This window comes from Phocoena sinus, chromosome 18, assembly GCF_008692025.1.
Source record: "Phocoena sinus isolate mPhoSin1 chromosome 18, mPhoSin1.pri, whole genome shotgun sequence".
In the NCBI taxonomy this organism is placed as follows: Eukaryota; Metazoa; Chordata; class Mammalia; order Artiodactyla; family Phocoenidae; genus Phocoena; species Phocoena sinus.
This window is the reverse complement of record NC_045780.1, coordinates 7,490,650-7,516,823: the sequence shown is the minus strand read 5'-3', so window position 1 is coordinate 7,516,823 and position 26,174 is coordinate 7,490,650. Positions and strand designations below refer to the sequence as shown.

At 45.7% G+C, this 26,174-nt stretch overlaps 1 protein-coding gene across 8 annotated transcripts in view; it reads right to left on the bottom strand.

Annotated features, from left to right (window-relative positions):
- Positions 1-4,997: 4,997 nt before the first annotated feature.
- ALOX5AP (arachidonate 5-lipoxygenase activating protein) overlaps positions 4,998-26,174 on the bottom strand; it is a 30,659-nt gene continuing 9,482 nt past the window's right edge. Inside the window, exons 3-7 of one of the 8 annotated variants that reach the window (XR_004346685.1) lie at positions 24,426-24,510; positions 14,234-14,304; positions 10,603-10,684; positions 6,938-7,099; positions 5,309-5,443 (exon numbers count right to left, since the gene is read on the bottom strand). Coding sequence is in view for 6 of the 8 variants with exons in the window: in XM_032611365.1 (XP_032467256.1) it covers positions 5,281-5,443; positions 6,606-6,734; positions 10,603-10,684; positions 14,234-14,304 (445 nt within the window). In the remaining 2 variants the exon portion in view is untranslated. The other 7 variants (XR_004346686.1, XM_032611365.1, XM_032611369.1 and 4 more) reach the window with 7 other exon arrangements.

The window sequence follows — 26,174 nt, the reverse complement described above, 5'->3', positions numbered from 1 at the left end:
AGTGTGCCCAGTGGGCGTGGCCTCCTGGCTCCAGGTGAGAATTGACCTTTCCAGACAGTGCTGTGGCCACGGTCAGGTTGCCATAGCACTGACGATGAGAACCGAACATATACGCACGGAAGCAAGTAATCACCCACCAAATGTTCATTCTTTTGCTCTCTTGTTTATGCAGTGGTTTCCACTCTATTAATAGCATGTCCATTTTTGCAGCAAACTTCCTCAAACATTAAGGCCAATTTCCATTAAAAATTGTTTTCAAAAATTATCCAAAGAGAGACAGAGTTGTTGCTTTTCTATAGATAGAATTTCTGATCTCCTTGAAGCCTATGCTGACATCTTTTAGGCAGGCAGGAGTGTGCCAATTTGCGGAGCTGCAGGAAATTTTAATACATATGCTGGTTACAATCTGTACTACCTATCAGCACAGCATCTAAGTGCATAGGCCAGGGTAACAAGAAGAAAGGAGGATAAACTTCTCCTGGGACTCTCGTCTATTTGTGTGCCAAGCGGAATTTTTAATCTGGAGAGCAATTCTGCAGAAATGAACAGAAACTGCTATCTAAACATTTTAATAAGAATAAGCCCCTGAGCCAATATGCAATTGAGTGCAGTGCTTTCTAGTAATTTCATTTATACAACAGCTCCACAAGCTGTTTCTCTCTCCATATTCAGATAACCCTTGCCTCTAGGGTGACCAGAAAAATGATATTTTAATAATGTGCCACATCTGCGATCAGAAATACTTCATGAAACACTCTCATGATCATATGGGTAACAAGCTTCAAAGAACTCTTTTCTAGATTTAGACAGGACCTGTTCGCTTCTTGTGGTAATTTTTCAATATCGCCTGCAAGGAATCGTTACCCAAAGACACGTGCTTGGCCTGAGGTCCAGCGTTTTTTTCAGCTAGGAGAGCTTGCTGGCTCCCACAGAACTTCTGGACCGGCGCTGTCCAATAGAAATATCAATACAACGCAAGCTGCACATGGAATTTAAAATTTTCTAGTCATCACATTAAGGAACGTAGAAAGAAACAGGTGTAATTAATTCTAATTAATTAATGAATGCATTTTGTTTAACACAACATATCCACAAGATTATCATTTGGATGTGTAATCAATATAAAAACATTCTTAATGGGATATTTTACATTTTTTATATTACGTCTTCAAAATCCGGTGTGCGTTTTCCACTTACAGCCCATCTCCATTCCGACAAGCCAAGTTCAAGGGCTCCGTAGCCACGCGTGGCTGTCGTATTGGGTGGCGCAGCTCTAGAGCAAAGGGTTCCTGAAAAGGTAGTCTGCAACCACTCACATCAGGAAAAACCTGAGAATCTGAATAAGAAGGTGAATTCCTGGGCCCTGTTCATGACCTACCAAATCATATCTCTGGGGGTGGCACTGAGGGATTTGCATCTTTTAACAGCTCCGTAGCTGGAGCTTTGCTTAGTAAAACTTGAGGATATCCGTTAGGCTCCCTGTCCCAACTTATAGTCCTTCAGATATCACCACCACAGCCCTCAGTGTTCCCGACCCAGGCTCCTCGCCTTCCCCAGTCAATAGAAATTGACTAGAGGCCAGACAAGAAATTCAGGCAAGGCTTTGCCGGGGCCCCTGCTGCAGCAGCGGGCAGGGAGAACAAACCACAGGTTCCCTTGCTTGTTTGTTCCCGAGGCGGGGCAGGCTTGTTTCTTACAGGGGGTGAGAGTGAGGTGTGTTCAGGGGTCGGGCCGGAAGGGTGGCTTAGGGAGTTTGCCCACGCCTTAGGTGGTGTTGTGTGCAGGGGGAAGGCTCAATACCCTGCTTTTGCTCCGGGCTCTTCAAAAGTGGCGGTTGAGTTTGTTTTCTTTTTTGGTCTCTGTATCTTCTGGGTCCAGAATTTGCCCCAACTGCGCACGCACACAGTTATTTTTAGTCCCATACAGTTTCTCTCTATTTTGTAGCTCGAGGAGAGGTGTGTCCACGTGCAAGCACTGCAGCACCGCAGCAAAGGGTCCAGGTCCCAGGCCTGTCTCACCACCACACATCATATAAACCAGGAGATACAACCTCACCACCCAGTCTATTCTGTTATTGGCTCACAAGCGTCTCTTGAGCACTGATCATGCTCCAGCACTGTTCTTGGCAATAAACAATGCGGGGGGGGGGGGGGGGCGCTTCCCTGGTCGCGCAGTGGTTGAGAGTCCGCCTGCCGATGCAGGGGACACGGGTTCGTGCCCCGGTCCGGGAAGATCCCACGTGCCGCGGAGTGGCTGGGCCCGTGAGCCATGGCCGCTGAGCCTGCGCGTCCGGAGCCTGTGCTCCGCAATGGGAGAGTCCACAACAGTGAGAGGCCCGCGTACAGCAAAGAAAAAACAAAAACAAAAAACAATAGGGGTGTTGCTCTGGGGTATTTATTGCTCTGGGGTAGAGCAATAAACAATAGAGGCAGTGTCCCTGCCCTTTGGAAGCTTACATTCCAGTGGACGAGGCAAAGAATAAACCAGGGAAGGGGTAAATAAGTGGTCTGATTTCTGGTGGTGATGGGTACGGACAAGAAAAGCGGGAAGGCAGCAGGACAGGGGGTGAGGCGGAGGAGGGATGGGCTTCTATGCAGGCGCAGTGCGGTGGTCTTGGGGGCTCTGGGAAGAGACGACCACAGACACTGAATGAAAGGATGGAGGGAGCCCCGGAGCAGTCTGGGAGGAGCGCACTGTGTTAGAGCCGGCAGCGCAACGCCTGTGATAGTCAATGCACTTGACTTTAAACGTCGAAGTGTGTGGGATTTCGTTCCGCAGCAACAGAAAACGAATGCAGTAAGATAGCAATAATGAACATAACAAAAATAATCGTCAGCACTTATTATGTGGTAAACTTCTTCAATTGCTTTATCTCATTATTCCTCACAACACCCCATAAAGCTGGCACTGTTATTAGCCCAGCTTAGCACATGCAAAAGCTGAGGCTTGGGAAGACGGCACAGAACTGAGGACGTGACAGAGCAGGGGTCCAGCCGAGGCCGGAACTCTGCAGAGAGTTTGGTCACCGCGCAACGCTGCCTCCTATTAGGGGTGGGGTCCCTCACGCAGGAGCTCTGCGCCTGAGTGCCCCTTCTTCACAATGTGGAGGAAGGCTGCTCTACCCGCGTCTCATGCCCCTGGCGCCTCCGCCCTGCCCGGCCTGCCCAGGCCACGGCCTGCAGAGCCTCCTCTGATGGGCCACCGCATTGCTTCCTCTCCTGCCCGCTGCAGGCCCCATGGCCAGTTTGGCCTCTGGGAGCTAAGGTGCCCCCAGGCTCCACTGGGCATATTCTGGCCTAGCCCACCCTTAGGGTGACCGACTCTTCTTGGTTTCCCAGGACTATCCCAGTTTTAAAAACAAAAGCCCCACCTTCCAGGAAAGCCCTTGGTCCCAGGCAAACTGGGATGATTTCTCACCCTACCATCCTCTGAACCAACCGAGGCTGAGGTAGGCGCAGGGGCCACTTGCATCCTGCAGCTTGCCGTGACCTTTCCTGTCACCAAGATGAAAAGAAAGGCCCGGCTAGGATACTGAGTCCTGCTCCCACCCCGAGGGCTGAGAGCAGAAGCAACTCCACTGAGGCGACTGGCTCCTGCTGGATGTGGGGTCTTCAGCCTGGACCCTCAGACAGGCTAGGAAACCATGACTCCGTGAAGACTGTTCCCGTGAATTGAGAGACCTGCTTGCCTTGAGCGTCATACATGCAACACGTTGGTGCAGACATCACTGAGGCCAGACTCCACGTCTCCGTCCACTCTGCTCCCAACAGGAGAGAGACGGGGGGAGAGTTGGCCCCCGTCCAGCCTCATCCTCCCTGTGATGGTGACCATGATGCAACTCAGCTGGGGGTAAAGGGAACTCATCTACTGCTGGTCACCTCAACTGAGAGCTCAGTCTCGATGAGCTGGCTTCTCTCCACTGGGTGTCCTAGACTCCTGAGCACACCCTGCTGTCTTCCAAATTGTGCTTTTTTTGTCAAGGGACAGCAGGTGTGACAGTGGTTGGACCACTACGAATCTGTACCTGATACAGGCAATGGCTCAACACACATACTTTATTAAGTATTACCAGCCAGTGACTCATGAACTCATGCACTTACTTATTCATTTGTTCTACTAATATTTGGGGACCCCTACAATGGGTCTGGCATCATCTTAGGCTCTGACGCTGAGTTACAGCACATTTTAAACTGAATGATACAAAGAGTGCTGGGTACGATGCTAGCACATAAAGGTACCAACCTAGTTCTCATGGGGTGTGGGTAGGGGGCACACATTCAACGAAAGATTCTTAAGGAAACGAAAGGCTCTTAAGGAAGTCTGTTTGTCCATAGGAAGGATTGTTTGTTTGTTTTTGCATTTATCCCCAATTTATTTATCTCATTAAAACTGTTAGAAAAAAATCTTGATCTCATACGACTCACGCCTACTGTCCCCTACAATACATCACTGTACAGGACGTTTTTTTGAGTTCCCAAATAGTCTGAGCCATTGGGTGCCTGCTATGTGCCAGCCTCTAAGCTTGGCACAGGAAAAGCAAAATAAATAGGGACATTCAAGAGCTGATGATTTAGTGGGGATGGGTGGCACATACTAAAAAACCTTGACATTGCGATATGGATTTGCTGTGGTTGAGACGTGCACAGGGTGCTATGCTGGGGGTCAGGGGCAACACCAGACCAACCTGGAAAAGGCAGTCTTCAGTTGTGTCCTGTCTCTTTCTTTGTTTAGTGGTATTTTTTTGCCGCTTAACAATTTTCAAATAATACATGAAAATATAAATAAGAGATTAACACTCCAAATCTCTTCACCCAGAGATAATCACACTTGACCACTGGTGACCTTCCAGGTGTGTGTGTGTGTGTGTGTGTGTGTGTGTGTGTGTGTGTGTGTGAAGACAGCGTATTTTTTTATCATCATCATTAAGGTCAAGGAAAACAACGCAGTTATTCAACTGTAGCAATTTACCCACGTAAAACTCAACCACCAGCCTCGCATATGTGTCTGCCATTTTATTTTAGGAAAACATAAATCGGGTCACAAAACATCTTCGGAAAGCAGGATAAGTAAGAAACACACAGACGGGATCTGAAGAGCAAATCTGGTGCCACCATCGTGTTCCAGGGTGGAGCTGACATGAAGATATTCTCTTCCAGGAAAAGTGAGGTTCACTCAAGCTGCAAAGCCCAGAGGGTCAGCAGATTTACAGCATCGTTTAAAGGGTTGAGTTATGACGGCTTCTAGGTATTGATTAGCCGAGCACACCCACCCGGAATTCAGTTAGGGGATGAGAAGGAGGGGGGAGATGGTGTTGGCGATTGTCTTCATGTAGTTTTCAAAGTCACTTCCGAAAAGGAGGATGAGGAAATAGTTGAGTATCCCAGCCAGGGACATGAGGAAAAGGAATAGGATGATGCGTTTCCCAAATATGTAGCCACGTGTGCTGGAAAAAAAAGGAAAGAGGAAACTGTAGAAGCAGCACAAATGATACCAATTTAACAAAAAATGTTATCACTTTGAGGTACACGGGGTTTAAATTACAGCTCCTTTTACTCAAGAATGCTCCATTTACTTTATATGAAGGATGGAAGTGTCTTAGCTACTATTAGTCATTGAATCTATTTCAAAACCAAGCTAAGAGAGCCTCAAACCCATCACCATTAGGGCTCTGCTGTCCGGCTTCTCAGTGCCATCGGAACGCCAGCTCCTGGATGGCATGAGGGTGGTGGCTTCTGCCGGTCAGCGGGGTTCTGACCGGGGACTAGGAACCCATGGGCTGCCTAAGACCCTCTCCAGGAGCGCCTGCAGGAGCTGTGCTGGCCAACGTGTAGAATGCAGGACTTTCAGGGCCTCTGTGTGAGAAGGATGGTTTAAATGAGCCAAGAAGGCTGGTGGACTCTAAGCGGTGCTTTGGCATCTGAGGGCTCGATCTAGTCTCCTGAGGCTGCCTGGGAAAAACTCACGTTCGCACTAATGAGAGCCAACCCCCAGCACTGGAAGGCGGGCCCTTACAATTTAAGTGAATCAGGGGAGGGAGACTTTTCCTCGCCTTCTCTCAGAAGTTCAAAGTCCTAAGCCGCTTAGACAGAGCGTCAGCTGGGGTCAGGAGGCGTCTCCCCAGTGACATGGGACCACCTAGCTGTGCATAGGGGCTGCCCTGGCTTCCTCTCTCCCCTGCAACATCCTCCTATGATGGCTGTGCCTGGTCCATCTGTGCAGCACCGGCACATGTGGACCAGCCAAGTGAGTCTCTAAGGCTGTTAGTAAAGACCCCGGCGAGGGGCCCCCGTGGCAATCAGGAGTGCTCCCCGAGATCAGCCAGCTCAGCTAAACAGACGCCTTAATGCTGCTTGGCCCTTGTTTGCTACAATCAGAGAGCAGAATATGGCATCCATAGGCTCGACGTTAGAAATTTTATCTTTTTGAAAGGGACCCCAAAGGTTCATAATGCATCTCCTAATACTCCTGTGTCGAGAATTTGAAAATCATTCCACGGTTGAGCATGAATGCCCTCGCTGCCCACAGTGTCCCGTGCGCCGGCAGCACAGACACCTGTTGGAACATGCAGAATCCCAGGTCCCTCCCCAGATCCACTGGGTCAGAACCTGCGCCACTGACGAGCTCCCTCTGTGACTCCCGGGCCCAGTAAAGTCTGGGAGGCACTGCCCGCTGCCAGCACCCTGCTCCTTTTTAGCCGGCTGTGTTCCTCTGCCTTCGGTTTCCTGTTCACGGTCCTGCTCAGGAAGTGACACATTCTAGCTCTTTGTTGGGGGAAAAAAAGTTTGGTCCCAAAAGAAAAGCGAGCTGAATTGTATCCCCCGCATTCACGTGTTGAAGTTCCTAAACCCCAGTACCGCAGAATGACTATTTAGAAAGAGGGTCTTTAAAGAGAGGTAATCAAGGTCAAACAAGGTCCCTGGGGTGGACCCTGACTCACCACAACTGGTGTTCTTATAAAAAGAGGTGAAGACACAGACATGCCCAGAGGGAAGACCACTGAGGACAAAGGGAGAAGACGGCCGTCTGCAAGCCAAGGAGAGAGGCCTCAGAGGAAACCAACGCCCCTGACATCTTCGTCTTGGACTTCCAGCCTCCAGAACTGTGAGAAAGTGCGTTTCAGTTGTTTAAGCCCCCCAGTCTGTGGCACTTTGTCCTCAAAGACAAATACAGAGAATTACCTGCTAATGCAGATAAGGAACTGCAAAGAAAGTAGACGAGTCTGCTTTTCAGCCAGAGAATAGAGGCTTCAGAGAAATTAAATCGTTAAAAGTCAAATACTGTAGTGACTCAGATTTATCACACGAATGAGGCCCCCACGTGCTCGTTACAGAAACAAGGAAAAGTGATTTGTGAAGCCATTTCAGAACCTGCTCAAGATAAATCTGTGGTGAAGGATGAAACGGGAGTACCTCCTGATGAAACAGTGGTGTTCTTGATTTGGGTAGGAAGTTTCTGAGGATTCGAGGCATATCTCCCCTAAGGAGATGGGTCTATGGTGCTTTAACTCTTCCCAGACAAGAACTCAGCACGCTGTCACGTGCAGGGCTACGTGTGAATGCCCCCCCCCCGCCCCCGTCCAGCCCTTCATTCACTGCATTTTTAAGTCTCAGGCTTGGAGATGGGCTTTTGAAAACTGTGTCCATTATCATTTCTGTAAGCTCAATATTTGGGGTCTTGCACGGTGCCCCTGACTCTGGGAGATTCCCAGGTCTCTGCCACGTTTACTGTTATCACCTCACAACTGACACAGTACCTGCTCAGAGCAGGTGGTCAGTAAAGGTCCTGGATGATGCTGAGTAAACGAGGGGGGCGTGGGCAATGAGGAGAAGGTGGGCTTGGGTAACCCAAATTCACAGGCCTCGAGTCGCAGCCAATCTTTGCCCAACCAGCTCTGAGCTGAGAACTTCAAATTGCAAAGAGGAACTTAGTGGGAGCTCCAACAGGGAACAGGGCTCTGAGGGACAAGCAGACAGAGCAGCCTAGATGCAAGGCAGGTAGTAAAAGGCAGATAGTCTTGTAACATCAGGCCAAATGCCATTGAGTTTGGGTCCAGATGGTAGCTCAGAATGAAAGGGGAAGAAACTAAAATTCACCCTACACTGCAGTGTCGTTAAGGATGCTACTGACCACCTAATCAGGACAGGGAGAAAGGGGTCCCCGTGTAAGGAGAAGGACTGAGAATAAGAGCCATAACTTCTAGGAGGAGTGCAGGAGACAGATGTAAAATTCTCGCAGGGCAGCCTGAAGCCGGAAGGCGAAGCTTTGGTGAGGGAGATACATCAAGGAGTGACTTACCCACCCACTGGACCAAAAATGACACTGGAACGTCTGCAGGGGTCAGAGCCGAAAGATGATCTAGAGCCCAAGGGAGAAAGTTCTGGGGAAGGATCTCACTGAGCAGTAACCTCCATGTGCTGGTGAGGCCAAGAACTAAAGCAGGTCTGGAGGGCATTAAGGCATCTGCAGAGTCCAAGGGTGACACAGCCCAGGGACAGAAGGACCGGGAAAGGAGAGGAGTCTACAGCAGAAGAGGGATTAGCAAGTAGTTTCTAGAAGGCAGAATTAAAAATCCCCTTGACCTGGGGACTTCCCTGGCAGCCCAGCAGTTAAGGCTCTGCGCTCCCAATGCAGGGGGCATGGGTTCGATCGCTGCTCAGGAAACTAAGATCCCGCATGCCCCACGGCACAGCAAAAAAAAATCCCCTTGACGTGACCACAGAGGCCCTCAGGCTATATTTTGGTCTAAATTAGGATCAGACACTTCATCTAGTGTATATCATTTCTGCTGATGACAACGGCCCAGAACACCGTGCTGAGAAAGTATTGTGAGGCCGTGCTACATCTCGGCGGGAAGGAGCACGATGACGACTAGTAACGCATACGCAGGGGTGGTGAGAAGGGTCCGGCACTGGCACAGACAGTGGGCTAAGGGGCGATGGGATCTTCTTCCTACCACCTGATGGGGGAGACCACGGAGGGATTTAAGAGCACAGGCCTCATTTCAATGAGGTCCAGAGACGTGTCCATTTTTAAGTCTATTATCCTGGTGTTTATTCTTGTTCATTCCCTAGTAGTGACTACCTTTGAAACGAAAAGAGCCTGTGGGTAAGCGGACATATTTTGTCATGTCCCACAGAGTGTCTTGGAATTAAAGCAACTTTAAGGGAATTCCCTGGTGGTCCAGTGGTTAGGACTCCGTGCTTTCACTGCCGTGGCCCCGGGTTCGATCCCTGGTCGGGGAACTAAGATCCCGCAAGTCACGCAGCGTGGCCAAAAAAACTTAAAAATTAAAGCAACTTTAAGATCTCAGGCAAGTGGTGATGGATAAAGAGGAGACCAGTGACTGGGCTGAATTCCTGGGACTTTGGGGGAGGAAGACGGGGCTTCGGGGGAGCCAGCCGGGAGAGCAGAGCCCCTCATTTCATGGATAGTTATTCTGCCCCCTTCGACTCTGGACAACAGGTAAACCTCTGGGGGAAGGCAGAATAGCGGTTTTCCAGGATAAAGAAGAATAAAGAATATCACTGAGGACAGTGTTGATAAGGATGTGAGAGGTAATGGAGTTGTGGTTTTAGAGGATAAACAAAAACGCCGCTAGAGAGGAATGAGGGGGAGGTGAGCTTGGAGGAGACTTGCTGGGGGCACCACCATTCCTCTCCGGCTGCAGCTGACCATCCAACCACCGGAAATCACTCAGCTTCGCAGGCCCCCGGGTTCCCCAGAAGCAGTGCTTTCACCTGGTGACCTTCTGGGATGGCACTGCCTTTGTCACCGCTGAAGGAGGCTCTCTGAACGGAGAGTCCCTTATCCACTAGAGGGGGCGCTATTGTGAGAGACAGAGAGAAGTGAAGCCAGACAAGGGAGAGACATGGAGCCGGAGGCTGGGGTCAGTGTGTGGGCGGAGCTCCCAGGGCATCTTCCCAGCCTTCAGAGCCCATCAGGAATTCTGATCGCTCAGGAACTGGTGGAAATTGTAACTCAAACATTTCTTCTTCAAGTATTATCATTTATTTTACTAAAATCCAGCCTTCCCAACCCAGGTCTAGGGAAAGTACAATTGCCGCTTTGGGCGACATCTGTAAGCAGTGCAGTGGTGACTCTATCCACTGGCTCCGTCTGATGCCTGCTAGTGCATCTTACTTTCTCAACATTCTTTCCGCTGGTCCCCGGATGATCTGTTACTCAAGGGAACTCATCACAAGGTGCAAGCTTTAGTTCTCATTTCTCTGGCAAACAATGAAATGTTTCACTCACTGGAGGCTTTGGGAAGCCAGACAGAGACCGTCATTCAAGCCCCAGACTCTGCAGGGTGGGAGTAGAGGGTGTGGGGTTGCAAAGAATGCGTTAAAGCATCCTTTGTGAGCCCAGCACCGTGTGGGGGAATTTTTAAATGGGAAAACTAGTCAAGGGCCCCAGCTGTATTTCAGAACCAGCAAAGCTCAAGGAGAAAAGGACGAGGGGTCCTAGTCGGCCTCCGCCCTCCCACCCTGAGTGGTCCCACAGGGCCTTAAATGGTAGACAGAATACTGTTGTGAATGATCGCTCTTCCAGCTGGAAAAGTACGACTCCCTGCACGGTTCTTAAACAGTCCCAGTGGCCTACCTCTGCGTTCTCTCCCCCAGGTAGCCAACAAAGTACTTTTGCCTCACAACCAGGTACATCAGTCCAGCAAAAGCCGCAGGAACTAAGTGGAGAAAGGAAAACACCTTGCGTTAGCGTCGCTGACACCAAAGCATGCTAAGTTAACCCAGTATTAATACAGTCATTATGCAATCAATGTTGGTCACGAAATTGAGCAGAGGCCTCAGCTTCTGCCAGTTGGGGCCGATGGGAAGTTCGGCAAAGAGCCTGCAGCTGGAAGAAACCTGAGATCTTTAATGATAGTCATGTTGTGAAGTAAGTCAGAAACAGAAAAACAAATACCGCATGCTAACACATGCATATGGAAAAAAAAAAATGGTTCTGAAGAACCTAGGGGCAGGACAGGAATAAAGATGCAGATGTAGAGAATGGACTTGAGGACATGGGGAGGGGGAAGGGTAAGCTGGGTCGAAGTGAGAGAGTGGCATGGACATATATACACTTCCAAACGTAAAATAGATAGCTAGTGGGAAGCAGCCGCATGGCACAGGGAGATCAGCTCGGTGCTTTGTGTCCACCTAGAGGGGTGGGATAGGGAGGGTGGGAGGGAGAGGCAAGAGGGAGGGGACATGGGGATATATGTATATGTATAGCTGATTCACTTTGTTATAAAGCAGAAACTAACACACCATTGTAAAGCAATTATACTCCAATAAAGATATTAAAAAAAAAACTCAACAGAAAAAATAAGACAAAACAATCTAGTTAGAAATTTAACAAAAGACATGAAAGGTATTTCAGCAAAGGGGATGTACAAATGGCAAAAAAAAAAAAAGCACATGAAGATTACTCTCATTAGACATTATAAGGAAGCACAAATTAAAACGATAATGAGACATCACTACGCACCTATCAGAATGGCTGACAAAAAATAACGATAACACCAAACACTGATGAGGGTACATACTGCTGGTGGGAATGTGAAATGTTACAGTCTGGTAAAGACTTCAAGAATTTCCTACAAAACTAAACATGGAATTACCATATGGTACAGCAACTGTACACTTGGGCATTTATCTCAGAGAAATAAAAAATTATGTTCACATAATAATAATAATAATAATAATAGTCATGTTACCCTGTATTGGCATCACGGTGTAGTTTACAAAGTCTTTTCAAACCCTTCATCTAATTTGAATCCTTTTCACATGACTGATATCATCTTTTCTATTTCCAGATGTGGAAACATGGCCAAGGTGCTTGTGTAAGACTGTCAGCTTGTAAGTGTGTGTGTGTGTGTGTGTGTGTGTGTTTGGGAGGAGAGCTGGACTTGAACCCAGAGCCCTGCTCTGAAGTTGGTTCTCTTCAAAGTACGCCCTTCACCTGTGGGCCTCCAGGAATTGCGATGCGCAACCTTTTCTGAACAATTGCTACAGTTCAGGAAAGATCTCTGGGGAAAGAAATGCCCTTTGCATTCCAGCCAAATAACCCCATGGAGGCCTGAACACTTGGAGCTGAGAGTTAGGAACCCCAGCCCCACCAGGACTATTAGGATCTGGAGCTAATGCTTAACTCATTCCACATCTGGACAAAGGGCCGATTGCAGCTTTCCTACCTATCAGGAATTAATATGCAGGTGAAACAGAAGTATGGGTATAAAAGCTCTGTGAAAACCCCCCAGCGTTATTCAAATACCAAATTAAGTGCATTAACCGAGCACTTTTTACGTGTCACGTACTGCCCGAGGCATACCGGGTACTCTGGTCTCCGATCCTCTCTTCTCTGAAGGTCACAAAATTGTCACAATTCACAATTTGCCTTGGACAAAGTCTTTCCTGGTTGGTCCCTTCCGGGTGGCTCTGCTCTGACTTACCGACCCATCTCTCTTTCACTGGGAGCTAAGGTGAATAGAACTTAAAAGAAACCAGGGTGCAAAGTGGCTGAACTCCTTGCCCACATGCAGGGAATGGCGCCCACCTCTGGTGTGGACCTGGGCTGCTTGGAACAGGAGAGGTGTCGTGGATTCAAATCCAGGGTCTAAAATTCTCAGGTTTGAGCAAGTTCCCCTGGGGTTTGGGTTCCTGCTCTGTAAAGTGATGGGTTTGGGCTGGGGCTCCTTTCACCTAAAAAATTCTACAATCTACCATATTCATAGGAAGTGATGATTATTGAACAGGGGTGACTGACACTTCTGTCTCCCAGCAATGCCAACACTTGTTTTGGCAGAAAATGCATATTTCCAGGACCCTGAAACCCCTTCCAACTCCCTTTGGATTCAACTAACCAGAACAACTCCAGATTCACCTGCATCAAGCATCGTCTAAGACATAAAAGGAAGCATCACTCCTACTCTAAGTGTAGTTTGACTTGATTTTTCAAGTGATGTCAGACATGTTTCTTATTTAACTGAGGAAATAAGTGGGAAAGAAAGTGGGAAATAAAGAGTGAGCTTACTGACAGCCTTACAGCACACGTGATATTCCTGAAGTGGCTTCTGCTACCATCCCTCACCTCTCTTCTCTCTCACTGCACCTTATTCTTTTCCTTCATGGCATGTCTCACTCTTGGCAAAAATTTATCCGTTCATTTATTTTCTATGGTCCATCTCGCCAACTGCTGTGTGCTTCACCACCATCTCTGTTTTATTTATCGCTGTGTATCCAGGGACAGGGCTTGGCACATAGTAGGTGTTCAATGTATATTTTTATGGAAATAAAGTGAGAGGATACTTGGGAGAAATCCAGGATTTAGCCTGAAAGACTTGGGTTCCCATCCTGGCTCTGTTATTCACCAGCTGAGCAATGCTGAAAAAGTCACTCTATGTCCCTGAACCAAACGGTCCTCAAAGGTAACAGGGGGAAATAACATCCACTTTACCTACGAATGAGTGAAGGCAATAAGGATGAAATCATTTATCAGAGGACACTAGTGGCCTTTTCTCATGCACCGCTGGGCCACAGCATGGAAGCCGGCCAGGTCATGCTGAGCCTTCACCAGACACAGGGCCAGTCTCCAAAGGGGACCAAAAATACCACACAGGGACTCCCCTGGCGGTCCAGTGGAAGACTCTGTGCTTCCAGTGAAGGGGGCGTGGGTTCGATCCCTGGTCTGGGAACTAGAGCCCACAGGCCGCGTGGCATGGCCAAAAAAAACCACCACTCAGGTTTCCATTTAATTTTAAATCAACTCTGGGTGTCAACATGCTGAAGTCAAGACGGTGGGCTGCTAAGAACCGGGGAGGCTGGAGACCTGGACCGAAGAAGGACCACCATGCAGAAGCCGATTGGCAGGACAGCCAAGTGACAGCTGGCCCAGAATAGACCCCTCGGGCGCTCTCATTTAGAATGCCCTTGCATCTGAGCTAACACTGCTTAAGGATTCTGAGTCACATTTAGCCTTAAACCACCCTTGTCAGCGCAGCCACTCTCCACCAGCCACCAGGGGGCCAGCATTAGCGATGCATTACCGCAGGGGCTCCGTGCGGGCACCCCGCCCGCTGAAACACAGCCTCCGGAGGGTCTCGCCTCTCCAGGGCTTCATGGATTGGAGCTGGAGGGCAGGCAAAGCCTTTTCAGCAAAAAGCCTGCACTCGAAGCTCCTGGTGATGCATCACGTTTCAGAAAGAGAACACACAAGGAGAAGCCTGGGTTACCTTGACTGCAGAGAAGCCCGGCGCTCCAGAGCGTGACAAGGAAGGTGGGGTACGCATCGACACAGTTCTGGCTGTAGGATAAATACACAAGGGGAAACGTCAGAAGACACGTTACTGCAGCGCAGTCTGAAAATTACCTGAAACCCCGAATTAATAATCACTGTCGCGCACAGCACAAACCCCATTCATAATTCCACTGACCTTTACCTGATAAGACGTCAGAAACAGACAGTGGTGCGTGTAAAGCGGACACGTGTTCGGAAACCATCCACTCCCTTCCTCGGTGAAGCCGATCGGAGACCCACTTTCTTGATGGATTTGCCTTGGCAGGATTCCTGTTCCCGGTTATGCCAAAGCGCTTCTTGGAATTGAAAAGTGAGCGCTGCGGACAGCAGGTTGCTGGAGCAATGGCCTTGTGCGGGGCTCAGTCCCCACTCCCGTGCTGGTGTCTTACACCCTTGGTCTCCTTTAAACTCAAGCAATCCTGTGAGCACACATGGTGACTGCATGCGTTTCCTGGGGCTACTGGGACAACTAGCCACAAGCTCAGTGGCTTAAAACAAGACAATTGATTATCTGGAGGTCAGAAGTCTGAAATCGGTCTCATTGGGCCAAAATGAAGGTGTCCACGTGGCTGCATTCCTTCTGGAGATGCATCGCTTCTGTTTCCTTGCTTTTCCCAGCTTCTAGAGATCGCCTGCATTTCTTGGCTTGTGGACCCTTCCAACCTCAAAACCAGAAATGTCTGATCATGTCTTCTTTGCAACACCAACTCTTCTGCCTCCTTCTTCCACATTTGAAGGACCCTTGTGATTACATTGGGTCCCACCCAGATAATCCAGAATAATCTCTTAAATTGAACTTAAATTCAGCTGGTTAGCAACCTTGATTCCTCCTTGCCACGTAACATAACCCATTCACATGTTCCCGAGATTAGGATGTGAACACCTTTGGGGGTCATTATTCGACCTACCACAATTAGTCTCATGTTTCAGATGAGAAACTGAATCTTGGAGAAGTTGAATAACTTGCCCAGGGTCACCCAGCTACAGAGTAGCAAAGCCAGGATTCACAGCCTGGTCAGTTCGACTCTAAAACCAGGTGTGTTACCTCTTCGACTCTACAGGCACACCTCAGAAATAGCATGGCTTCAGTTCCACACCACCACGATGAAGCAAATACCAGATAAAGCAACTCACAGGAATGTTTTTGTTTCCCAGTACACATAAAAGTGATGTTTATGCTATACTGTAGTCCACTGTATGTGCGATAGCATTATGTCTAAAAAACAAGGTACATACCTTAATTTAAAAATATGTTATTGCTAAAAATGCTAACCATCATCCGACAATGCAGGGCTGCTGCAAACCTTCAATTTGTAAAAAAAAACAAAAACAAAAAACCCCAGTGTCTGTGAAGCACAATAAAAAGAGGGATGCCTGCACTAAAGCAAATAGCAAGTGTTCTTGAGTTTACAGCCTAGATCAGAACAATCAACATGCACATCCATGGAAACACAACACAAGACTCAAAAGAGGAGAGGCAATGCAATAGAGCAGGGAGGATTTGGTGACTAGGATTTCGTCCCCCACCTGACATTTAACCTGCTGTTTGTCACTGGCAAAGCAATCTCTCTGGACTTAGTTTCCTTACCAGTTAAACTAAGAGACTAATACAGAGTAACTCTGAGATCCACTTAAGCTCTAAGAGTCGATGGTCTAATGTACTGGTTCTCAAGGTGTGGCCCCTGGACCAGGGGGCACATCAGAATCACCACGGAACTTGTTGAAAATGCAAATGTTAATGCCTTCCTTGGACCTAAGGAATTAAAAACTCTGAGGGCGGGCCCAGCAAGAGTTTTAACAGCCCCCCAGGTGATTCTGATACATACTCAAGTTTGAGAACCACTGGTCTAAGGTAATTCGAACTGTATAGGTAAAAGCAAAGATGCAATTTTCAAATTACATTTGGCCTTTTATCCAAATTCCTTCCTTGGATTCTTCATCTGGATCCTTCCCGATCTGGTTCTCATAAAGTTCCTCCTAAAAATCAGCCTTGAAGCCTCGTTCGAACCAATAGGATCTCACGATTCAGTTGGTACCACTGAGAACCCTGGAATGACCAGCCTTTGGTCTGTCCCCTGCAGAGAACCCAGAGGCTGGGTCACGGGGGCCTTCAGATCTTTCTGATGGTCAAAAAATCCTTTACTGGAGAAGTCAACAAATGGAAAAGGTAAGAAACCAATGTACCCTGTCCTGGATAGACACAGGAGAGCCAGAAGAGCTCTGATGACACTGCTGGGGGCTCTGGATACCCAGGATTTCCATTGATCTATGGACACAGTAAGAACTCCAAAGGGCGGGAGTCCCTTACAAATCTGCCATTTGCGGTGAAGCACTTAGTGAGTAAACAAGCCCCAAAGTGATAACTGTATGTAGCAGCCGCTAAGCAAATGCATCACATCTATTCTTACACCTCATTAGAGACACAAAACTGTAGCCTCAGGACTGAGAGAAGATCCATCTCCCAGTTCCAGAAAACTAGAGAGAACATTCCCTTTTATTTAGTTGAATAATGTTCCATGTCTGATGCGATCTAATACCTGACGCTCCAACAGTTTGAAAATCTACTAATATCAAAGCTCTCCCCTGCTTCCTCTCATTCTCATGCTCCTGTTTTGTTTGTTTTGAAGTTGTGATTTTGTCTGGGTGATGCAAAATTTTAAAAAATTCTTTATTGTCCAAGGGATGTGCTCATAGAAGTGTCTAGTGATGTGGCATTAGATCAGCCATTCAATCATTCCTGCCTCTTATATCAAGTCGCCATGGGCCCTGGTACAACACAGTCTGCCTGGAATTGAACGAAATTCTCCCAACTCTAAGAAAATGGGCTCTTCTCTGGATTTCCAGAATACACCCAGAAACCTAACCCCCACTCTGGCTCAAGCCTGTCCCTCTCCCCATCCAGGACCTCTGACACATCTTCCATCCACAGCTACGTGCACACATGTCCCTCCTCGCCAGAGGACTGCTGCTGTGCTGAACTCAAGGAGCTTTTGTCCTTTGGTCAGTGATACAGCTGCCTTTAGAGACCTTAGAGGTCACTCGTGTGGTCCCTAAAGTCACAAAGCCTGGGTCCCACTCGGGGCTGCCACTTTTTTTTTTCAGTATTAAAATGTTTAATTTTATATTGTCGTTACCACCTTTAATCTTCTTTTTCTAACATCTTTATTAGAGTATAATTGCTTTACAATGGTGTGTTAGTTTCTGTTTTATAACAAAGTGAATCAGCTATACATAAACATATATCCCCATATCTCCTCCCTCTTGCATCTCCCTCCCACCCTCCCTATCCCACCCCCTAAGTGGTCACAAAGCTCCAAGCTGATCTCCCTGTGCTATGCGGCTGCTTCCCACTAGCTATATATTTTACATTTGGTAGTGTATATATGCCCATGTCACTCTCTCACTTCGTCCCAGCTTACCCTTCCCCCTCCCCATGTCCTCAAGTCCATTCTCTATGTCTGCATCTTTATTCCTGTCCTGCCCCTAGGTTCTTCATAACCATTTTTTTTTTTAGATTCCACGTATATGTGTTAGCATACAGTATTTGTTTTTCTCTTTCTGACTTACTTCACTCTGTATGACAGACTCTCGGTCCATCCACCTCACTACAAATAACTCAATTTCGTTTCATTTTATGGCTGAGTAATATTCCACTGTTATATGTGCCACATCTTCTTTATCCATTCATCTGTTGATGGACACTTAGGTTGCTTCCATGTCCTGGCTATTGTAAACAGAGCTGCAATGAACATTGTGGTCCATGACTCTTTTTGAATTATCGTGTTCTCAGGGTATATGCCCAGTAGTGGGATGCCTGTGTCTTATGGTAGTTCTATTTTTAGTACTTTAAGGAACCTCCATACAGTTCTCCATAGTGGCTATATCAATTTACGTTCCCACCAACAATGCAAGAGTGTTCCCTTTTCTCCACACCCTCTCCAGCATTTATCGTTTGTAGATTTTTCTGATGATGGCCATTCTGACTGGTGTGAGGTGATACCTCATTGTAGTTTTGATCTGCATTTCTCTAATGATTAGTGATGCTGAGTGTTCTTTCATGTGTTTGTTGGCAATCTGTATATCTTCTTTGGAGAAATGTCTATTTAGGTCTCCTGCTCATTTTTGGATTGGGTTGTTTGTTTTTTTGATATTCAGCTGCATGGGCTGCTTGTAAATTTTGGAGATTAATCCTTTGTCGGTTGCTTCAAAATATAGGCAAATATTTTCTCCCATTCTGAGGGCTGTCTTTTCATCTTGTTTATGGTTTCCTTTGCTGTGCAAAAGCTTTTAAGTTTCATTAGGTCCCATTTGTTTATTTTAGTTTTCATTTCCATTTCTCTAGGAGGTGGGTCAAAAAGGATCTTGCTGTGATTTATGTCAGAGTGTTCTGCTTATGTTTTCCCCTTAGAGTTTTATAGTGTCTGGCCTTACATTTAGGTCTTTAATCCATTTTGAGTTTATTTTTGTGTATGGTGTTAGGGAGTGTTCTAATTTCATTCTTTGACATGTAGCTGTCCAGTTTTCCCAGCACCATTTATTGAAGAGGCTGTCTTTTCTCCATTGTATGTTCTTGCCTCCTTTATCAAAAATAAGTTTACCATATGTGCGTGGGTTTATCTCTGGGCTTTCTATCCTGCTCCATTGATCTATATTTCTGTTTTTGTGCCAGTACCATACTATCTTAATTACTGTAGCTTTGTAGTATAGTCTGAAGTCTGGGAGCCTGATTCTACCAGCTCCATTTTTCTTTCTCAAGATTGCTTTGGCTATTCGTGGTCTTTTGTGTTTCCATACAAATTGTGAAATTTTTTGTTCTAGTTCTGTGAAAAATGCCATTGGTAGTTTGATAGGGATTGCATTGAATCTGTAGATTGCTTTGGGTAGTAGAGTCATTTTCACAATGTTGATTCTTCCAATCCAAGAACATGTATATCCCTCCATCTGTTTGTATTGTCTTTAATTTCTTTCATCAGTATCTTATAGTTTTCTGCATACAGGTCTTTTGTCTCCTTAGATAGGTTTATTCCTAGGTATTTTATTCTTTTTGTTGCAATGGTAAATGGGAGCATTTCCTTAATTTCTTGTTCAGATTTTTCATCATTAGTGTATAGGAATGCAAGAGATTTCTGTGCATTAATTTTGTATCCTGCTACTTTACCAAATTCATTGATTAGCTCTAGTAGTTTTCTGGTAGCGTCTTTAGGATTCTCTATGTATAGTATCAAGTCATCTGCAAACAGTGACAGTTTACGTCTTTGCTGATTTGGATTCCTTTTATTTCTTTTTCTTCTCTCATTGCTGTGGCTAAAACTTCCAAAACTATGTTGAATAATAGTGCTGAGAGTGGGCAACCTTGTCTCGTTCCTGATCTTAGTGGAAATGGTTTCAGTTTTTCACCACTGAGAATGATGCTGGCTGTGGGTTTGTCATATTTGGCCTTTATTATGTTGAGATAAGTTCCCACTATGCCTACTTTCTGGGTTTTATCATAAACGGGTGTTGAATTTTGTAAAAACCCTTTTCTGCATCTATTGAGATGATCATATGGTTTTTCTCTGTCAATTTGCTAATATGGTTTATCACACTGATTTGCGTATATTGAAGAATCCTTGCATTCCTGGGATAAGCCCCACTTGATCATGGTGTATGATCCTTTTAATGTGCTGTTGGATTCTGTTTGCTAGTACTTTGTTGAGGATTTTTGCATCTATGTTCATCAGTGATACTGGCCTGTAGTCTTCTTTCTTTGTGACATCTTTGTCTGGTTGTATCAGGGGGTGATGGTGGCCTCATAGAATGAATTTGGGAGTGTTCCTCCCTCTGCTATATTTTGGAAGAGTTTGAGAAGGATAGGTGTTAGCTCTTCTCTAAATGTTTGATAGAATTCACCTGTGAAGGCATCTGGTCCTGGGCTTTTGTTTGTTGGAAGATTTTTAATCACAGTCTCAATTTCAGTGCTTGTGATTGGTCTGTTTATATTTTCTACTTCTTCCTGGTTCAGTCTCAGAAGGTTGTGCTTTTCTAAGAATCTGTCCATTTCTTCCAGGTTGTCCATTTTATTGGCATATAGTTGCTTGTAGTAATCTCTCATGATCCTTTGTGTTTCTGCAGTGTCGGTTGTTACTTTGTCTTTTTCATTTCTAATTCGATTGATTTGAGTCTTCTTTTTTTTCTTGATGAGTCTAGCTAATGGTTTATTAATTTTGTTTATCTTCTCAAAGAACCAGCTTTTAGTTTTATTGATTTTTGCTACTGTTGCCTTCATTTCTTTTTCATTTATTTCTGATCTGATCTTTTATGATTTCTTTCCTTCTGCTAACTTCGGAGGTTTTTGTTCTTTCTCTAATTGCTTTAGGCGTAAGGTTAGGCTGTTTATTTGAGACGTTTCTTGTTTCTTGAGGTAGGATTGCTATAAACTTCCCTCTTAGAACTGCTTTTGCTGCATCCCGTAGGTTTTGGGTCGTTGTGTTTTCATTGTCATTTGTTTCTAGGTATTTTTTGATTTCCTCTTTGATTTCTTCAGTGATCCCTTGGTTATTAAGTAGTGTATTGTTTAGCCTCCAAGTGTTTGCATTTTTTACAGATTGTTTTCCTGTAATTGATATCTAGTCTCATAGCATGTGGTCAGAAAAGATACTTGATACGATTTCAATTTTCTTAAATTTACCAAGGCTTGATTTGTGACCCAAGATATGATCTATCCTGGAGAATGTCCCTTGAGCACTTGAGAAGAAAGTGTATTCTGTTGTTTTTGCATGGAATGTCCTATAAATATCAATTAAGGCCATCTGGTTTAATGTGTCATTTAAAGTTTGTGTTTCCTTATTTATTTTCATTTTCGATGATCTGTCCATTGGTGAAAGTGGGGTATTAAATTCCCCTACTATGATTGTGTTACTGTCAATTTCCCCTTTTATGGCTGTTAGCATTTGCCTTATGTATTGAGGTGCTCCTATGTTGGGTGCATAAATATTTAGAATTGTGATATCATCTTCTTGGATTGATCCCTTGTTCATTATGTAGTGTCCTTTTTTGTCTCTTGTAATAGTCTTTATTTTAAAGTCTATTTTGTCTGATATGAGAATTGCTACTCCAGCTTTCTTTTGATTTCCATTTGCATGGAATATCTTTTTCCATCTCCTCACTTTCAGTCTGTATGTGTCTCTAGGTCTGAAGTGGAGCTCTTGTAGACAGCATATGTACAGGTCTTGTTTTTGTATCCATTCAGCCAGTCTATGTCTTTTAGTTGGAGCATTTAATCCATTTACATTTAAGGTAATTATCGATATGTATGATCCTATTACCATTTTCTTAATTGTTTTGGGTTTGTTATTGTACATCTTTTCCTTCTCTTGTGTTTCCTGCATAGAGAAGTTCCTTTAGCATTTGTTGTAAAGCTGGTTTGGTGGTGCTGAATTCTCTTAGCTTTTGCTTGTCTGTAAAGTTTTAATTTCTCTGTCGAATCTGAATGAGATCCTTGCTGGGTAGAGTAATCTTGGATGTAGGTTTTCCCCTTTCATCACTTTAAATATGTCCTGCCACTCCCTTCTCACTTGCAGAGTTTCTGCTGAAAGATCGGCTGTTAACCTTATAGGGATTCCCTTGTACGTTATTTGTTGTTTTTTCCTTGCTGCTTTTAATATTTTTTATTTTATTTAATTTTTGATAGGTTGACTAATATGTGTCTTGGTGTGTTTCTCCTTGGATTTATCCTGTATGGGACTCTCTGCGCTTCCTGGACTTGACTATTTCCTTTCCCATATTAGGGAAGTTTTCAGCTATAATCTCTTCAAATATTTTCTCAGTCCCTTTCTTTTTCTCTTCTTCTTCTGGGAGCCCTATAATTCGAATGTTGGTGTGTTTAATGTTGTCCCAGAGGTCTCTGAGACTGTCCTCAATTCTTTTCATTCTTTGTTCTTTATTCTGCTCTGTGATAGTTATTTCCACGATTTTATCTTCCAGCTCACTTATCTGTTCTTCTGCCTCAGTTATTCTGCTACTGATTCCTTCTAGAGAATTTCAACTTTCATTTATTGTGTTGTTCATCATTGTTTGTTTGCTCTTTAGTTCTTGGTCCTTGTTAAACGTTTCTTGTATTTTCTCTGTTCTATTTCCAAGATTTTGGATCATCTTTACTATCATTACTCTGAATTCTTTTTCAGGTAGACTGCCTATTTCCTCTTCATTTGTTTGGTCTGGTGGGTTTTTTCCTTGCTCCTTCATCTGTCTTCCCATTTTGCTTAACTTACTGTGTTTAGGGTCTTCTTTTCGCAGTCTACAGGTTTGTAGTTCCTGTTGTTTTGGGTGTCTGTCCCCAGTGGCTAAGGTTGGTTCAGTGGGTTGTGTAGGCTTCCTGGTGGAGGGGACTGGTGCCTGTGCTCTGGTGGAGCACAGGTGGATGAGGCTGGATCTTGTCTTTCTGGTAGGCAGGGCTGCATCCGGTGGTGTGTTTTGGGGTGCCTGTGACCTTATTATGATTTTAGGCAGCCTCTCTGCTAATGGGTGCGGTTGTGTTTCTGTGTTGCTAGTTGTTTGGCATAGGGTGTCCAGCACTGTAGCTTGCTAGTCATTAAGTGGAGCTGGGTCTTAGCATTGATATGTTGATCTCTGGGAGAGCTTTCACCATTTGATATTACATGGAGCTGGGAGGTCTCTGGTGGACCAATGTCCTGCACTTGGCTCTCCCACCTCAGAGGCACAGGCCTGACACCCGGCCAGAGCACCAAGACAATGTCAGCCACACAGCTTAGAAGAAAAGGAAGAAAGAAAGAAAGAAAAAAATAAAATAAAATAAATAAAGTTATTAAAATAAGAAATTATTATTTTTAAAAATTTTAAATTATAAAGTAATAGAAAATGAAAAAAAAAAGAAAGAGGGCAATCAAACAAACAAAAAAATCCACCAATGATAACAAGTGCTAAATCTATACCAAAAAACCCCACAACAAACGGACAGACAGAACCCTAGGACAAATGGTAAAAGCAAAGCTATACACACAAAACCACACAAAGAAGCATACACACACACATTTACAAAAAGAGAAAAAGGAAAAAAAAAATATATATATCGTTGCTCCCAAAGTCATCTCCTCAATTTGGGATGATTCGTTGTCCCTTCAGGCATTCCACAGATGCAAGGTACATCAGGTTGATTGTGGAGATTTAATCCGCTGCTCCCGAGGCTGCTGGGAGAGATTTCCCTTTCTCTTCTTTGTTCGCACAGCTCCTGGGGTTCAGCTTTGGATTTGGCCCCGCCCCTGTGTGTAGGTCACCTGAGGGCATCTGTTCTTCGCTCAGACAGGACGGGGTTAAAGGCGCCGCTGATTTGGGGGCTCTGCCTCATTCAGGCCGGGGGGAGGGAGGGAGGGGTATGGATGCGGGGCGAACCTGCGGCGGCAGAGGCCGGCGTGACGTTGCACCAGCTTAAGGTGCGCCATGCGTTCTCCTGGGGAAGTTGTCCCTGGATCACGGGACCCTGTCAGTGGCGGGCTGCACAGGCTCCCGGGAGGCGAGGTGTGGAGAGTGACCTGTGCTCGCACACAGGCTTCTTGGTGGCGGCAGCAGCATCCTTAGCATCTCATGCCCGCCTCTGGGGTCCATGCTGATAGCCGCGGCTCGCGCCCGTCTCTGGAACTCCTTTAAGAGGTGCTCTGAATCCCCTCTCCTCGTGCACCCCAAAACAGTGGCCCCTTCCCTCTTAGGCGGGTCCAGACTTTTTCCCGGACTCCCTCCCGGCTAGCCGTGGCGCACTAGCCCCCTTCAGGCTGTGTTTATGCCGCCAACCCCAGTCCTCTCCCTGCGATCCGACCGAAGCCCGAGCCTCAGCTCCCAGCCCCGGCGGGGGAGCAGACAAGCCTCTCGGGCTGTTGAGTGCCGGTCGGCACCGATCCTCTGTGCGGGAATCTCTCCGCTTTGCCCTCTGCACCCCTGTTGCTGTGCTCTCCTCTGCGGCTCCGAAGCTTTCCCCCTCCGCCACCTGCAGTCTCCGCCCGCGAAGGGTCTTCTAGTGTGTCGTAACCTCTCCTCCTTCACAGCTCCCTCCCACTGGTGCGGTCCCGTCCCTATTCTTTTGTCTCTGTTTTTTCTTTTTTCTTTTGCCCTACCCAGGTACATGGGGGGTTTCTTGCCTTTTGGGAGGTCTGAGGTCTTCTGCTAGCGTTCAGTAGGTGTTCTGTAGGAGTTGTTCCACGTGTAGATGTATTTCTGGTGTATCTGTGGGGAGGAAGGTGATTTCCACGTCTTACGCTTCCACCATCTTGAAGGTCTCCCGGCTGCCACTTTTTGACTGTGCGATTGTGGGTGCATTTCCTAGCCTCACTGAGTTTCAGTCTCCTCATCAATTGAAGGTGAATGGAGACATGAGTATTTATGGATACCTCCTTGGCTGTTGCGAGAATAAAATGAGAGAAAGCAGCGCCAGGCTCATAGTAAGCATTCAATAAATGGTGGCTATTATTCCTCCAACCTCTTCCTTCTTATAACCCCCAATGGAAATGTCTTTCCTACTGACAAATTATTGTTATTCCAAATATTCTTTTGTGCCATTTTTTCTGCAGGACAAAACTGACAAACCCACTTTGTCTGTCATTTCTTGAGGTCTAACTACGAGCTACTCAGCAGATCTCTCAACAATTCACTGTGCTGTGTTCAATTGGATGCACCGCAACTGCCAGTGTTTTTATGGAGAAAAGGATTCATTGCAATTTTCCCTTTCATTTTTCTCCACCTTTAAGAATGAGATATAGAAGCACTTAATGTTTTGCTAGTTAATTTGGGTTTATTTAAAATAAGTAAATATGGGAGGGATAAATTAGGAGTTTGGGATTAAAATATACACACTACTATATATAAAATAGATAACCAACAAGGACCTACTCTATAGCACAGGGAACTATACTCAATATCTTGCAATAACCTATAATGGAAAAGAATCTAAATAAGAATACATATGTGTGTGTGTATATATACATATATATATATAACTGAATCACTTTGCTCTACACCTGAAACTAACACAACATTGTAAATCAACTATATTGCAATAGAACTTTAAATAAATAGATATGTAAATAAGTAAATATCAATAATAACAGTAATAGTATCAATACTAATGAATAGAACCAATGTAGATGTATCACCTTCAAACCATTCACAAGTCCCTGCTACTTGGAAGTGAGTCCAGAGTGGATTCTGAGAAGTGTTGGGGGAGAAGGGACCTCAGGGTGTCATTTACCAAAATGCATCTTGTGAAACTCTAAACCTTTGATATGCTCTAGAAAAAGAAAAAAGGAGGGGTGTCTGTAGTTAAATAAGACCTCCCCTTCTTGTAGAACCAAGAGTCACAGTGTCTTAGTACTTTAAAGTTTCTCAAAAGTCTTGCTGTACAGAACTTGTTCTTTTCTTTAATACCTGTTAACAGCCCATGAACTTGTAATCTGTGGGTCACATTTTGGAAAATGACACATCTGCAAAGACCCATCTTCTCTCCACAACCTGTGCTCACCCACACTCATGGAGAAGAATCTTAGGTCAGTTAACTGAGACTTTTCTCCAAAAACCAAACTTCGACGGCTCTGGCTGTGCTCATCAACTGGGAACAGGGTTTTGACCTATGCTTTAGACACATGAAGAGAGAGTCAAGGTCGAGATCCTTTTAACTCCCAAACCCTGACTCAGCTCTGCCCTTGAGGGAGATGGGTGGTAGAGTAGCCCATTAACCGAGGCTGAGTCTGAGCTGAAGGCCTCACCTGGCTGGGACGTCTGTTTACCAACAGGCCCCGCATCTTGAACTCTCTGTATCACTCAACAGTCATACTTTATGCTGAAAACCATGCATCAGCCATTTCAATCCACCAGCATCATTTATTCTTTCTGCT